Raw genomic sequence first — 16,640 nt, 5'->3', positions numbered from 1 at the left:
CATGAGGGGTTTTGATCGGTAATGATAGATAGCTTATTCCTCACCTTATTTCTCATGGCCCGAAGAAGATCACGCACAGAGTTTCCTTTATATGTCCGAAACTTTCTCAGGTCTTGAGTAGGACAAATAAAAATAATTATGTATTTTCTCTCTGCACACCTGAATATTTCTAATGTTAAACAACCATTCACAATCCTGTAGTAGCTCACCTGTTTGTAAGGGTACAGAGATGTGCATCCTCCAGTTTGTTCTCACCACCAATCTTCCGCCAGTCTCCAATCTACTAACTATTGGCCCTTCCACTGGTTCTTTTTCTATCCGATCACTCACATCCTAACATAGCACAAAGCAATTGTTAAAAACGGCATTTTAGTACAAAAATGACTAGAACGTTATTTCACACATATCAGGGATGTTGCAACCTGTGGCTGACGTAGTTTTAGCAGACCTATGCTCAAAATCTGAAACCATGAAATTACTATCAGAGAAACAGGATGCAATCAAACTTCACCTGCTGGGATGTTTTAAAACCAGAGGACAGCGATGGCCCAATGGCCTAAAGCGTAATCCTGGGAACTGTTAAATCATGTGCACCAAATGACCCCACATTACAACTATTTGAAAAGCTAGAACATAGATCCTGGAAATATAAAATAAAAACAGTTAAGTTCTGAAAATACTCTGCGTAATACTCTGGGAGTTTTTTTAAATCTGTTATCTCAGTGGGCAATACCATACCAAGGAAATTTAGAAAAAAACATGTCCGCAGCCAGTCCTGTAGAAACGTTTCCTTTTTATAGGCCATTTTGAATGGATTATTTTTTCCCTGAGGGGCAGTTACCTGAAAGAATTGAAGCTGTTTTTCTTTAGTCCAAAAGAAGGGATGTTTCAAGACACACTGAGTGGAGGGACGTTGCTGTGGATGGTCACTGATCATTTGTTCAATTAGGTTTTTACCCACAATATTCTCTAAAGAGTCAAAACAATACATATTACATATATTATATTGCAATACATTATATAACACAATAAATTGCAGATGCTGCAATCTGGATGAAAAAACAAAGCACTGGAGGAACTCAGTGGACCAGGCAGCATCTCTGGAGGGAAATGGACTGCCCTTTTAGGTCAGAACTCTCCTGGACTAAGGAAGGGTCCAGTCCAGAGGAAGAATCTGAACCCAAAACGTCAAATGTCTATTTCCCTCCACAGATGCTGCCTGATCCACTGAGCTCATCCAGTAGTTTGTCTCGTAAACTATATAACTCCTTCATTTTATATTAATTTTAGCTATTGTACATTGAGAGCACCGATACAAAACCAAATCCTCATTTTACCCTAATATGTTTAAGGATATTTAATAGAGGTTTATGAACAAGGGTAAGGAGCTGTCTACACAGAGGGCAGGTAATTCAAGGTAATCACCGCATTAGCCCAAATAAAGCATCCTTGGCTGAATCTGATGCTGTTGGCTCGGTATCAGTCACCATTGGATCATTGGATAGTTTATGCAAACTGAACAGGAAGTTCAGATTCTTGGAAAAGTGACAGAGGTAACACTAAAAAGAAACAAGGCTGCCACTAACATCTTTTCCCATGTGGAAACAGTACCATTTCTAAATTTTTGTTGCACATCATTCCATCTTTTGATACAAACAATTCTGTGGGATTGTTATCTTGTGGCTTATTTAGCTTTAGCTGCATTTCATATGTATATTCACTTCTTCTTGTACGTTGACTTTTATTTTTATATTATTAAAGTTTACAGCACCTTTTTTAATTATGCAGTGACTACTCCCTTCTGCAGCAAGTAAAGTGTGCTGTGGATTCTAACAATGTACCAGTGTTTGAAAAAGGAGAGTGAATGTTCAATGAAGAATGAAATCCTGACTACACAGTTGAAAAAAGTTCTCCTTAGCTCCCTCCCATTCTTTTGCAGATCAATTTAAATATGTCCAATGGAAACAGTTTATCTTTATTCCTTTTTCACATTTCCAACAATCACCTCTCAATCTTTTTTCTCTAGTAGAATCATTTATCTTCACTTAACAACCTCTTACCCTGGAATCATCCTAATAAATCTTTTCTGCATTCTTTCTAGATCTTCTCAACTTTCAGTGCATCAAAATTATCATTGTACTCTATGTTACTCAATATTCTTTTCCAAAGTGAAATTAAAATTTACGGCACCAGGATCACTGCACCTTAAATGATAATCCAATTGATTTGCATAATCCACTTTATTCTGCAGAAACAAAGTCAGCAATATCTTCTTTTCACCGGACTGGAAAAATACTGATTGATAAAGTCCCTCCCCACTCCTTGTATGTTATGACTACTTCAGTCTGTATTAGATTAAAGGAAGTCAATTGCAGCTAGGATCCATGCAGCCCAACTTGCCCACGCAGACCAAGATGCCCTGTCTCCATTAGTCCCACCTAACTGCATTTAGCCCATATCCTTCTAAACCTTTCCTATCCATGCAGCTATACAAATGTTTTTTTTTTAAACATTCACACTGTCACTATCCCTCACTATTACTATCCTATTGTTCTTTCACCTCCCGTAATTGCTCTGCAAATTTGCTCCTCTATATTCTTCACACCAGTGGTGGCAATTAGAATGATATAGACAATAGGTGCAGGAGTAGGCCATTCGGCCCTTTGAGCCAGCACCGCAATTCAATGTGATCATGGCTGATCATTCACAATCAGTACCCCGTTCCTGCCTTCTCCCCATACTCCCTGACTCCGCTATCTTTAAGAGCCATTCCGCTCTCTTGAAAGCATCCAGAGAATTGGCCTCCACTGCCTTCTGAGACAGAGAATTCCACAGATTTACAACTCTGACTGAAAAAGTTTTTCCTCATCTCCGTTCTAAATGGCCTACCCTTTATTCTTAAACTGTGGCCCCTGGTTCTGGACTCCCCCAACATTGGGAACATGTTTCCTGCCTCTAACGTGTCCAATCCCTTAATAATCTTATATGTTTTAATAAGATCCCCTCTCATCCTTCTAAATTCCAGGGTATACAAGCCCAGTCGCTTCAGTCTTTCAACATACGACAGTCCCGCCATTCCGGGAATTAACCTAGTGATTCTACGCTGCACTCCCTCAATAGCAAGAATGTCCTTCCTCAAATTTGGAGACCAAAACTGCACACAGTACTCCAGGTGTGGTCTCACTAGGGCCCTGTACAACTGCAGAAGGACCTCTTTGCTCCTATAGCCAACTCCTCTTGTCATAAAGGCCAACGTGCCATTAGGTTTTTTCACTGCCTGCTGTACTTGCATGCTAATTTTAAGTGACCGATGAACAAGGACACCCAGATCTCTTTGTACTTCCCCATTTCCTAACTTGATATTAACGACATCAGTATTTGGCGCTCATATATTGCTTCAGATACATCTCAGATTAGTTCTATCAGAAGTCTAATTACATGATAGGAATATTCATGTAATTAATAAAGTTTCCACTACAATTTCAGCAGATCCATTCGAAGAAAAAAATGCTCTTTCCTGCAGTTGTCCCACAGTCTTGCAAATGTATTACAAACTCATCTGGATCAGACTGAAACAATACTTTTAGTGAATACACTCGAGCTGCTGGCCAGATTTGCCTGTCCACTAGGTAAGCAATTGGCAATATCCCAAAGCTATGCTTTGGGAAATAGCTAATTACTTAATAATAGATCCAAAAATATGCAGTTCAATTTGGTTTTGTCAGTCTGGTCAGAAGGAGGCATTTTGTGCTAATGATGCTGGGCTATAAATCTAGACTGTAATCACAATCAAAAATTATATATTTTTTACCGTGCGTCTCTTGTTCAAAATGCTCCAAAGTGTACCGCCCTATTGAGATATTACTTTGCCGCCTGAACGATTCACCAAATGGATGCTTTCCCTCAGAAACAACATAGTAAAAGACACAGCCTGCTGAGAAAATGTCTATTGCGTATGTCTGTTGGGGAAATAATCAGTGTTATTCCAGAAGTGATTCTGGCACAAATAATGAACAAACAACAATATTTAATAACATTTAGATTCCTTATATTGTAATTATTGTAATTCTTCTTCTGCCATCTCCACCACTAAACATCATATAGAAGCCCAGCATGTCCATCTTCAGTTATTGCTTAAATCAGCGAGAAACCCATTCCTGTCAATTGACCTGCTCACTTCTCCCAAATCCTATCAGCCCTGCTCACCTGTCCTGAATGCTGCTTTTAGTTTTGGCCCACCGAGTCCACGCCGACCAATGATCCCCGCACATTAACACTATCCTACACATGGTAAGCACAATTTTACACTTATACTAAGTATACAAACCCAAGCCAATTAACCTACAAACCTGTACGTCTTTGGAGTGTGAGAGGAAACCGAAGATCTCCGAGATAACCCACGTGGTCACAGGGAGAACATACAAACTCCGTACAGACAACACTCGTAGTCGTGATCAAACCCGCGTCTCTGACGCTGCAAACGCCATAAGGCAGCAACTCTACCGCTGCGCCACCGTGAGTTGTATTTAGTTGTCTTGAATCCTAATGTCACTTGGGTTAGTTGTCCTGGATCTTGATATTAGTTGTGTTGACTTGTCTTGAATTCTGAACTCATCAGTCTTGCCTAATTGTTGTGCACTCTGTTATCAGCCCTGTGCTAAACCCAGATGTCACTGGAACATCAGAAGCTGTAACAGTAGTGAACCATGCAGTCTCTTGACTCGACTTGCACTGTCAATCAATATGCTGACCTCACCCTTAGCCACTTTCTCTGCTCAATTCCTATAAAATTAGTTTCCTCAGTCAAAAAATCTCCCATTCTTAGCATCAGTTGTCCTCAATAACTGGGCATCGGCAGTCCTTTAGGACAGAGAAAACCTCTATAAATAATTTATTTGCAGATTGTTTGCATCCTCCTCATAACTTAATATTTCAACCCATCTTTATATTATTAGTATACTCAGTTATATTATAGTCCCATGATCTAAGTCATTGACATAGAGTGTTGCTTTAAGCTCTCCGTCTGCACTTTTAAATTCTTACCCCAGTCTCCTGCTGGTTTAATTTCTCAGTTAGAAGTTTTACTGCCTTTAATTGTCTTTTGACTAATACAGCTTAGCCCCCTGATTTTCTTTATATCACGTAATGTCGATTTTCTGAGATGAATATGTCCAGCTTAATGTCAAAACTCACAGGCTTATCCTTGGGATCCTCTTGTAATACCTCAGGTGCAATCCAGCCCTCTGTTCCAGGTATGCCCGAGCGCAGGCTGAAACTGTGATGCCCAGCAGACAGTTTCTTACATAGGCCAAAGTCTGAGATCACTGCCCTCACATTCCCATGAGAGTTTGGCAGGGAGATGAGGATGTTGCGTGGTTTCAAATCACGATGGACTGGAACCCAGAATCACAGGAATAAAAGACAGATAAGGTTTGCCAGCAACAGCAACTTTACATTGTAACTTGCTTTACGTATTAAGGAGCAAAGAGCGATTCGATGCTCTAATGACAAAACAAATTGAGTAGGAGAGTAGACTAAGTGGTTTACAAACAGATATATCAATCTAGACTTGATATACCAAACATCCTTTTTTTTGCTGTTGTAATTTTAGATTTTTTGGTGAACAGATGAAAGGACTTACCAATATTAAGAGAATGTAGATGAGCTAGACCAGACATGGTCTGAAAGAGTGCCGTGACTGGATTCAGATTAACATGGTCAAACTTGGAATCTTCCACATACTGAAAGATGAAGTGAAATAAAATATGAGCAAAATATTACACTTGCTGGATATCTGAATTAAGTACAGTAAAAATATTCAGTGGTCAGAACTGATTAAAAGTCAGTGACCTGAAATGATCATTTTGTTTTTCCTCTCCATACATGTTGAGTTTTCCTGTTTCAATTTTGTCAATGATGTTTCACATTTAACATAATGAAAAAAATCACACCCCTCAAGGATAATTTTAACGTCAAGGTGCTATAGTGGTAAGGAATAGAATACCAGAAGCACCCAGGTAAAATACAACATGATTAAATACAGGACAAATATAGGAAGTATTTCCTGCAGAATACTTGATCAAATGTTCCCGGGGCTATATGCAGAACAAAGCTCCCTCGATGTTGTTGCATCAAACACTCCCAGGCCAGAAGCTGGATAAGATAGATAAAGGAGTAATAATTACCTACACTGCTCCATTGTACAATTGGCACACAATGCACGAACATGACATTCACGTCCACTAACCTCACCTTTTGGTAGAGTGAGTGCAACAAATGGAGATGTTACAAAATGGTTTGTGTGCAAGATGGATTTCTACCCAAATTAATCTGTTCCTAATGTCCATTTGTCTTAATTATTTCCTCTAATGCTTGCAGAATTAAAGTACTTCCATGCCAGCATGTTGTATGTGAACGTGGCACATTTAGTGGGACCATATAGGGGGTGGGGGCTGATGCAAGCTCTGGAAGAATTTATTTGCCCCACTAAAAGATACTTTGAAGGGAAAAATACATTTTTGATATAAGTGATTGTAATGAGATTAGTAAGCCAGCAATTTATTACCAATCCTTTTTATTTAAGAATTATCAATGTAATGTCCATGTCCAAGCACAATTACTATACAGGGACTTTTTTTAAATAACCTTACTAAACCAGGTTCTCACTTTATGGTTTCATCTATAATCTACTGAACCCATTATACCATTGGCTATCATGGTATTGGTTAATACGCTATTACCTAGCTGTGAAAGAAGAAATTCATGATTCCCTTTAATGCCTAATTTCCTTATTTTAAATGTATTTGTACATTTGAATGCTTTATGAAAGTGCATAATTTGCCCATATTAATGCTTCATTGTATTCACAATCTTCTAAACATTGACCATGTTATGTAAAAGTCTTCAATGCAAACAGGTTTCAACTAAATAACTTTGGAGAGCAAGATGAAAAACCACATCATTAAACAGAAAGCCACTGATTCACCTCTTGCAGTGTAGCAGCACACAGTTCAATTGCAATATAATAAAACTGCCTATCCCTTTCAGTACAGAAATAGCGAATGACATTGGGATGCTCATCAGATTCCCGAAGGAGCTGAACTTCACGGTCAGCAAAATTGAAACACTCAGGGAGAATTCTTTTCACAGCAACATTGCGGTCATCAAAGGTACCCCTGGGAAATGAACAAGATATCAGTTACTTTACTGGGTACATAATGCAAACTGGACAGTTTAAAAAAAAACAATAAAAATAAGTACATAAAAAAATAAAGCTCTATAGAAACAAGGTGATTATGCGATCATAAAGAAAGCCTATCAGTGCCTCTACTTCCTAAGAAGATTGAAGAGATTCAACATGTCAACAATACTTGAAGAGATTCAACATGTCAACAATAGGTGTGTGACAGAGAAAGTATATTGACTGGTTGCATCGCTGAGTGGTTCGTTAACTTGAACGCTCAGGAAAGTAGTAGATTACAAAAAGTGATTAACACTCCACAATCCATCAGGGGTGCTGACTTCCCCACCATCGAAGAGATCTATAGGAGGTGCTGCTTCAAAAAGGCATCATCATGGACCCACGCCATCCCGGCCACGCTCTCATTTCACTCCTACCATCGTGAAGAACTCATAGCAGTCTGAAAACTGTGACATCCAGATTCAGGAACAGCTCTTCCCAACAACCATCAGGCTATTGAACACTACACACTCCAACTGAACTCCAAACTACGAACATCCTTCATTGCAATAAGGACTTCAGGCTTTGTTTTGTTTTGCACTATATTGTTTTTTTAAATTTATAGAACTTTTTAAAAAATTGTTTATTTTTGAGTATTGGGTACTGTATCTACAAACTTGTTTTGCTGCTTCAAGTAAGAATTTCATCATTGCATTTTGGTACAAATGACAATGAAACCTTTGACTCTTGAGATTCCAGCATCTGCAGTCACTTGTGCCTCCATGAAAACATTGTGTTAATAGCTTTGGGAATCATTCACCATTAAAAATGCCGCTAAAATTGGGATTCAATTGTAACTTCAAAAGATAAACATATTTTTGCTAGGTATTAATAGAGTTTGAAGCAAGGGTAGTGAATTAATATTAATATTGACCTTTATTGAATCGATTGGTGGACAGACCCAAGCAGTAGAAAGGCCTCCTCGCTTCCTATGTTCCCTCCCCCTACCCTCCACCAATGTCATTTTATGAAACTATCTGCAAGGAGGTGCAGCAGACTTGGGAATGAATCTTCCTCATTTCGAGTGGAGAAAATTTTAAACTCTGCTCAGTATGTGAAACTCTATGTATCAAAGCAAGAAGTTGACATTCAGCACTAAGTAAAGATTTTAAAGCTCCAATACATACCAGGAGTTCTAACTTTGACACTGGTAGGAAGGGTTACGTTTTCAAAAACAGATGTGATGCTCACTGATCCATTCTTCCACAGACTATTAATAAGATTACATATCACTTAGGACTTTCCTTGTCTTACCGAAAAACAAATGTTCCCTCGCCTCCATGACCCAGTACTTCTCTTGGGTTGAAGGAAATCTTTCCTATTGTAACTAAGTTGATTGCTGCACCTGGATCGGAGAGAAGATAGAACTCCATTGACTTCTTGAACAGTAGCAGGGCCATTTGTTTGGCAAACCTCAAAATTACAACCAGTTGTGCACAAGATTCAAAAACATTCCCCCTATTCTTAACTCATTATTTGAATCTAGGCTCCTCATTTAATCAATGTCTGGGAATTGAGCACGATAACAATATGACTTCTTTTAAAAGGATAATGCTAATCAACTTGAAAAAACCCCAATTCTCCTATGTAATATTTATATTTGAGTAATTAGAAATTGGTTAAAGTAAGACAGATTGAGACGATGGAAAAATAAACTAGCTGGGAATTCTGTGGAAATTAGGGGCACTTTTTTTTTAAATGTAGAAATGATCAATTTTAAAACTCACTATCTTCATTGGTTTTTGGACTTTTTGTGAGAGACCTATATCTTATCATATCATATATCATATCATATATATACAGCCGGAAACAGGCCTTTTCGGCCCACCAAGTCCGTGCCGCCCAGCGATCCCCGCACATTAACACTATCCTACACCCACTAGGGACAATTTTTTACATTTACCCAGCCAATTAACCTACATACCTGTACGTCTTTGGAGTGTGGGAGGAAACCGAAGATCTCGGAGAAAACCCACGCAGGTCACGGGGAGAACGTACAAACTCCTTACAGTGCAGCACCCGTAGTCAGGATCGAACCTGAGTCTCTGGTGCTGCATTCGCTGTAAAGCAGCAACTCTACCGCTGTGCTACCATCAGGGGGGAAATTAAGGAGAAGCATATTTCAATGCACCTCTGCCACATCAATATGCTTCCACAGCATGAATGCCCAAACCTAGTAGCAAATGTTATATATTGTTCCTAATAGTAATAATAATAATAATATGCATTACTACAGCTATTGCTGCCAAGTTTCTCACACGTTTATACTGAAAATTATCCCCTGTACTGTTTGTCAGTGGGGAAGTAGCTAGATGAACAAAATAACAGAGGACACAATTAAATATGAATGAGAATTAAGTTGGAACCTTTCATTAACCTTGAATTTATGATACAAAGAACGACATTTAGCAGGAGAAAGCAGAAAATGAAATGGAGAGAATGAAATGAAGTTGGACATTGTGGTGGGATACAAAAGAAATGTGAAAAATTAAAACTGGTTGGAAAAGTGGTTAAAAGTGTACAGGATTCTGGGTTTTCTAAGTAGTGGCATAAAGTACAAGAGCAAGGAAGAGACAATGAATCTTTGTGAAACACTGAGTTGGCCATGAATGGAATATTTAGTTTAGGCATACAGCGTGGAAACAGGCCCTATGGGCGCCAAATCCATGCCTAGCAATGATCACCTGTACACTAATGCTATCCTACACACTAGGGACAATTTACAGAAGCCAATTAACCTACACTCCTGCACGTCTTTGGAATGTGGGAGGAAACCAGAATACCCGGAGTAAACCTACGAGGTCATATGGAGAACGTACGAACTCCGTGCAGACAACACCTGTAATCAGGATCGAACCCAGGTCTCTGGCATTGTAAGGCAGCAACTCTACTGCTATGCCACAGTGCCACCCTAATATTGTGTTCCCATTAGCAGAGGTCAAGAACGAGGGGACCTAGATTGCATGTGACAAGCAAAGATACCAGAATTGACATGAGGAATTATTTTTAAAGCTGCAGTGGCTAAGGTCTGGAATGCAATGCCAAATGCAGTAGTGTAGGCATATTCAAAAGGGATAAATAGTTCATGGAATGTAATGCAGGACTATGAGGAGAGCTGAGGGGAGCAGGGCAAGGTTGCCTGCTCCTATGCAGAGCTGGTATGTGCTGAAATAAATCTGTAAAGTGTGACAACATTATTTTGCTATGTATATATGGGGAGACATTCACCTTTAGTTGTTAGCAATTTAAGACCACTTTTCTGATAATAAAAGAACATAAGAAAATCATTCCCTTCATTCCCTGATATTTAAAAACTTGCCCTCAATGATCCAGCCTCCATAACCCTCCAGAGTAGAGAATTCCACGCGTTCACCATCCTCTGCTGGAAATTCTTATGCACCTCAATTTTAAAGGACTGCCTTAAACCTTGTAACCTCTATCTCCCATTAGCGGAAACATTTTAGAAACATAGAAAATAGGTGCAGGAGGAGGCCATTCGGCCCTTCGAGTCAGCACTGCCATTCATTGGGACCATGGCTGATCATCCACAATCAGTAACCTGTGCCCAACTTCTCCCCATATCCCTTGATTCCACTAGCCCCCTGAGCTCTAACTCTCTTAAATGCATCCAATGATTTGGCCTCCACTGCCCTCTGTGGCAGAGAATTCCACAAATTCACAACTCTCTGGGTGAAAAAGTTCCTTCACACCTCAGTTTTAAATGGCCTCCCCTTTATTCTAAGACTGTGGCCCCTGGTTCCGGACTCCCCCAACATTGGGAATTTTGACATCTATCCAGTCATGTCTCCTCATGATCTCTTATGTTTCAATACGATCACCACTCATTCTTCTAAACTCCAAATAAAAATCTGATTTCTTTAGCTGCTCATGATAAGACAACCCTCCCATCCTAAGAATTAGCCCAGTGAATTTCGTTTGGACTGCCTCCAATGCAAATGTATCCTTTCTTATATAGGAGGTTTAAAACTTTGCACAGATATTTGGTACATTCACTTGGTCTGTTCCCATTTTCCATTACTACATTTCCAGGAGATACTGATATTGCATGCTTGGTGAGATGGTACATTACACTTTGTAGTTTATTGGAAATGACAGAGTAAGTTGATAAAAGTGGTTAAGAAACGAGCAGCAAATGGACATTTGCTTTACTACATTGGGCCCAAGTTTAAGAAGAGTTACAATAAATGGCCCAACTGACACTGCCAGTTCCCCCCCAGTTGACATTTCACTTCATTCTTCTCTTTTCTGCTACCTTTCATTCTTTGTGTCATGTTCAGTCCCTCCCAGATATTAGTTAATGAGAATGTTCCAACTTAATTCTCACTCGGATTTAACTTGTTCCTCTCAACTATCTTGTTCATCTTGTTACTTCCCCACAGAAAATTACCTCCTATGGTGTTTGTCAATCAAAAAGAAACCTGGCAATTCCAGTTGCACTGTTTGTTTTTATTTTTCTTAAAATCACACATTATCTGACAGACAGCCCACTTACTACTCGATGTGGGTATTCACATTGCGCACGAATCTCAACTGCCAGTTACATTTGTAATAGGTCGTCATTAATTCCTCAGATAGACACAAAGTGCTGGAGTAACCGAGTGGGTCAGGCAGCATCTCTGGAGAAAAAGGATGGGTGATGTTTCGAGTCAGAACCCTTCTTTGCTGCCTGACCCGCTCAGTTACTCCAGCACTTTGTGTCTATCTTTGGTATCAACCAGCATCTGCAGTTCCTTCCTGCACACTACGTCATTAATTCTTCCTTTGTTTTGCCCAAGGATAGACAATGCTTGTTTGACTGATTAGAATGTTGGATACTTGTTTTCTGGAAAAGAGAACAAATTTGCAAAAAAAAAACATAGATAAGCTCAATACTAACCAGCCACTATATCATCATAACAGAGAGTACCATTGTACAAACTATAAACAGGAGGTTGCTCTGATAATTGGTTACTGCTGTCACGAACTGGGGAGTCGGGTCCTTGGGCTTCTTTTTTGGAGGTTTGAGATATTTCCAAGTATTCTGAAGAAGTCAAATTGTTCTGGTCACTGGAGGATGAGGGCTGCTGCTGAAGCAGCTGAAATCTCTCCTCCAGTTGTTGTTCCAGCTGTTGATGTTGTAATTTCTGCTGCCAGTGCATTTTCTGTCACAGAAAAGATGGAGAAAAAGAGCAGATAGGGTATCTTTCCCAACATTGTAGAACAATTAGGCAGATTGATCTCTGAACCAATACCCCCCTTAAATGGATTTCAAACAAAGATATTATCACTGATATGTAATGAACATTAGGTTACTGGAGTGGAACTATGGGTAAGGGGGGGAAAGGGATCTCTGTTGGGTTGATGGCTGAGAGGGTGTATCACTGGATCATTAGCTTAATAACAGGGAGGTTGTGGTCCATTGAACATGGAATTAATTGATGATGAGTGGAGGTTTATGATACACTAGACCAAGTGGACCCGCTGGCCCAAACCTCTCCTGCATTGGTGCAGCACCCTCTCCTCCCCCACTCCCCCTTCCCCCCCCCCCCTCCCCTCCTCCTCCTCCCTCCCTCTCCGATTTCAATGAAATTTCTTCCACTAGCACCAAAGGGATGACGGTGAGTAAGATGGACCAAAAATTGGCGCGCTATCCTGTACCGTTTTAGCTGTAGTTCAGGAGCAAACAAACAAGAGTTCTAGTATATAGACGTTTTAATTGAAAGAGCTGGGGATAGCATTAAGTTAGTGGAGGAGAGTGTGAGATCATTGTGACACTAGATTTAATAGAGGGATTTCAATGGTGGAGCAATTATTGTAACTATTGGCCAACACTGGTGAGCTGGAATGGCTGTAACATCAGGTTAAGTGAGGGAAGCTGGGTGGGAGAAGGGTCCAGCAGAGAATATAGAAGGGGAGCTGGAGGAATAGAATAACACTAGGTTAAGTGAGCTGAGAGTCACCCTAACATTATGTTAATGGCAGGAAGCTGAAGAGCATATGATCATTATTCAACTCGTTATCAAAAGAGAAACCTTGTATTATTATTACGTTTGGAGGCTGTTTTAACACAATATTACTGAGGCGTGATATTACTGTACCGGAAACATCACTTACATTTGGATACATGACTAGAAACACCACCCAACATCCTATTAGTATAGCAAGTATAGTCGCAGTCACAATATCTTGGTTTCCCAATTCAGGCACCGTCTCTGTTGCAGCCTCTTGCTTCACTTCACTATCAATCCGATAACTCTCATCAAATGATTTTGATTGTATCTGGTCACTCTGCGTCATAAACTTAACAACAGTTCAAAAATGTTAGTTTACAAAGTAAAAATATAATACTGCTATATAACTAAACATCTTTCAATAAATATGATTTATAGTTTTGCCTGTCTATGAAGCATAATATTTAATAGTTTTTTATTATTGGAGGTCAGGGGTAAATTACTTTTCATGTGTCTCTCAAAGTTTTGTTTGTTAACACTAAAGTTAACTATCACTTTAGGTATAAAGTTTCATATTAATCGACAGGAGGAATGGAATTGACTTCAAAATATGTTCCATATTTCCCATTCTGACCAAGAGGTTTATTGACCTTATATAGGTTTATAAAATTATGAAATAAAATAGAGAGTCAGTATAAGGTAGATATTCAATATAGGATAGATCTGGTGCCTGCAGTTTTTCTTCTGATTTTCATTGACCAATGTGCCTCAATTTTTTATATAGAGACTGCACACAGACAAACGTGTGTGTGTGGGGGGGGGGGGGGGGGCGGGGTACAAATCACCAAAAACAAAAAATGAGCTATTTGCAACATACTTCATCAATAGTTCTTGTGTTTGTCTTTGTAGTGATGATAGCCTCATTATTCTTCTTCACACGATCTGGAAATGTCCTCAGGATTGTCGTGTGTGCAACTGGTGGCAATTCATGATGACCTTGAAATAAAATAGACCAAATGGGTTGTTGATTCTTTCAATGAGAAAACTTTCTACTATTCCAAATGAAAGCTGTATGTACAAGTAACATTTACAATGATAGCTGCATAAAACAGCCTCAAGCCACCACCCTGTCAATACTATCTTACATTTGGCACAATTCATATGGAGCAGTGCCTTGCGCCTGATGCACCAATCAATTGAATCATGACAAGTGTATATCCATGTGCAGTTATTGCATGTCAACAGCAATTCATTGTGCCTGTTCCGTAACGTGCTCAGTATTATATAAAAGCCAATGTATTTTAAGCATGCCTGCAATTAATATTTCACATCCAAAAGGAGGCCATAATCCAATTTTAATATATAGGGACATCAAACTATCTAACACACAAATGTCCCTCCAAAACTGGAAGCAACCACAGTTGTTCTAACAAATGCCTTTTTACTTTGACTCTGTTAAAACATATTAAGATACAAAAAAGGAGTCACAGTAATTTTAAATAAATCGAATATGATAACCTAACATAAAATATTTCAAAGACAAGAGAAAAAACATTTTCATAAAATATACCAATATGGATCAATGGTAGCTACTTAATTTTTAAGGCAGAAAGGGGATGGGAACTCATTAGGAGTAGAAATTAGTGTTGCACAAGAATCTGTGTATTATTATGACAATGAGGATCAGTGGATCTGCATATGACTTTTTTGACTAATACATACTTGATGATCAAGATTGTGTGCGTTATTACCGTAAGAGGGAGGTTATTTACGCACCTATGAATAACCATTGGCTCTTGATGTTACTGGATGCAAGAATACTCCCCTGGGGATATTTGACTCGAGTGCTCGGTATTCTTTCGCAAGCACTTTGCTCCTGCACAGTGACATCATCAGTTGTGGGACCATCGATGTGTACAATGGGGATTCCACGTGGCTGTGGAAAAAGCAGGATGTTCTGTATCCTTTTTAGATTAAGACAAATTCCCATACAACATTCTTAAAAGACAAGTAAATAAATAAAAGACAAGGGAAGTACTTTGTCGCAAAGTGTAGAAAGGAATGGTATTTGCTGGTATATACCGAACATAGGCACAAAGTGCTGGAGTAACTTACCGGGTCAGGCAGCATCTCTGGAGAAAAAGGATGGGTTGAAATTCTTTTTCTGCCTCTCATTTTTTTTCGCCAGAAATACTGCCTGACCTGCTGAGTTACTCCAGCACTGTGTGTCTACTTTGTCCCAATGCTGTCCCTAAACTTTGTAGAAAATCAAGAGACTGCTAAGATCCTCTGTCCTTCTGTTAGGATTTATACATTTTTCAGAAACTGTCCATTTCCCGACAATGCTGCCTACACAGATCAGGCACTTTCACCATGGAGGTGTACTTACCACTATGGCAACTCCTTCATGAACGAGAGATGTTGAGGCATAGAAAGCAGATGCATGCTTCCCGACATAAAGTGTGGGACTGCAACAAGAAAATGCACAATATAGTTAGCCATTGGAGAAATATATAACATGATTATTTTCTTGAACAAAAGACAAAAATCATGATCTTAGTTAGTGGCACCGACTAATTTGGGTGTTGTAAAATAGGTAAACTGCAACACCAGTCATAGAATTTCTTTGTAATGGTTTAATGATAGCTGTAGTGGAGACATCTATCACCTTCCATGCTTTAGTTCATTAGTGCACATTAATAAGTAAAATCTGCACTATTGTTTTGTTAAGACTCACAGGGGTCATTGCATGATGCATGGTAAGTGCACTGAATAACTTTCCAAACTCAGTGATTTGTTAACGGGTCAGGTCGAGACGAATGAATATAGTTCTTCCCAAATATATCCAGACTTTCCAGATTTTTGGAATTACAAAACTTTTAGTGTGGGTCTGGAATTCCTCTTCCGCCCTAAACTCTTTCTCTCCCCTCTACACCTTTCAGGTCAGAATCATAGAGTGATACAGTGTGGAAACAGGCCCTTCGGCCTAACTCACCCACCAGCCAACAATGTTCCAGCTACACGAGTTCCACTTGTCTGCGCTTGGTCCATATCTCTCCAAACCTGTCCTATCCATGTACCGGTCTAATTGTTTCTTAAATGATGGGATAGTCCCAGCCTCAACTACCTCCTCTGGCGGCTTGTTCCATACACCCACCACACTTTGTGTGAAAAAGTTACCCCCTGGATTCCTATTAAATCTTTTCCCCTTCACCTTGAACCTATGTCCTCTGGTCCTCGATTCCCCTACTCTGGGAAAAAGACTGCATCTACCCGATTTATTCATAGATACATAGAAAATAGGTGCAGGAGTAGGTCATTCGGCCTTTCGAGCCAGCACCACCATTCAATGTGATCTGGCTGATCATCGTGAACCTATGCTGCACTCCCTCAATGGCAAGAATGTTCCTCCTCAAATTAGGAGACCAAAACTGCACACCAAGTGTGGT

General features: G+C 39.5%; 1 protein-coding gene across 2 annotated transcripts in view; it reads right to left on the bottom strand.

The window, feature by feature from the left end:
- Window positions 1-16,640, bottom strand: part of ern2 (endoplasmic reticulum to nucleus signaling 2) — a 65,419-nt gene that overhangs the window by 2,064 nt on the left and 46,715 nt on the right. For both annotated transcript variants that reach the window (XM_078417795.1, XM_078417796.1), the window contains exons 9-21: window positions 15,581-15,659; window positions 14,968-15,127; window positions 14,069-14,187; window positions 13,355-13,540; window positions 12,138-12,402; window positions 8,495-8,585; window positions 6,986-7,175; window positions 5,642-5,741; window positions 5,194-5,393; window positions 3,812-3,959; window positions 842-969; window positions 210-333; window positions 45-112 (exon numbers count right to left, since the gene is read on the bottom strand). In XM_078417795.1, the coding sequence (XP_078273921.1) occupies window positions 45-112; window positions 210-333; window positions 842-969; window positions 3,812-3,959; window positions 5,194-5,393; window positions 5,642-5,741; window positions 6,986-7,175; window positions 8,495-8,585; window positions 12,138-12,402; window positions 13,355-13,540; window positions 14,069-14,187; window positions 14,968-15,127; window positions 15,581-15,659 (1,858 nt within the window). The remainder of the gene's footprint in view (window positions 1-44; window positions 113-209; window positions 334-841; window positions 970-3,811; window positions 3,960-5,193; window positions 5,394-5,641; window positions 5,742-6,985; window positions 7,176-8,494; window positions 8,586-12,137; window positions 12,403-13,354; window positions 13,541-14,068; window positions 14,188-14,967; window positions 15,128-15,580; window positions 15,660-16,640) is intronic.

The sequence above is a fragment of the Rhinoraja longicauda genome, chromosome 21 (genome assembly GCF_053455715.1).
Source record: "Rhinoraja longicauda isolate Sanriku21f chromosome 21, sRhiLon1.1, whole genome shotgun sequence".
Lineage (NCBI taxonomy): Eukaryota > Metazoa > Chordata > Chondrichthyes > Rajiformes > Arhynchobatidae > Rhinoraja > Rhinoraja longicauda.
Note: the sequence above shows the minus strand (reverse complement) of the source record. Positions and strands in the feature narration are given on the sequence as shown.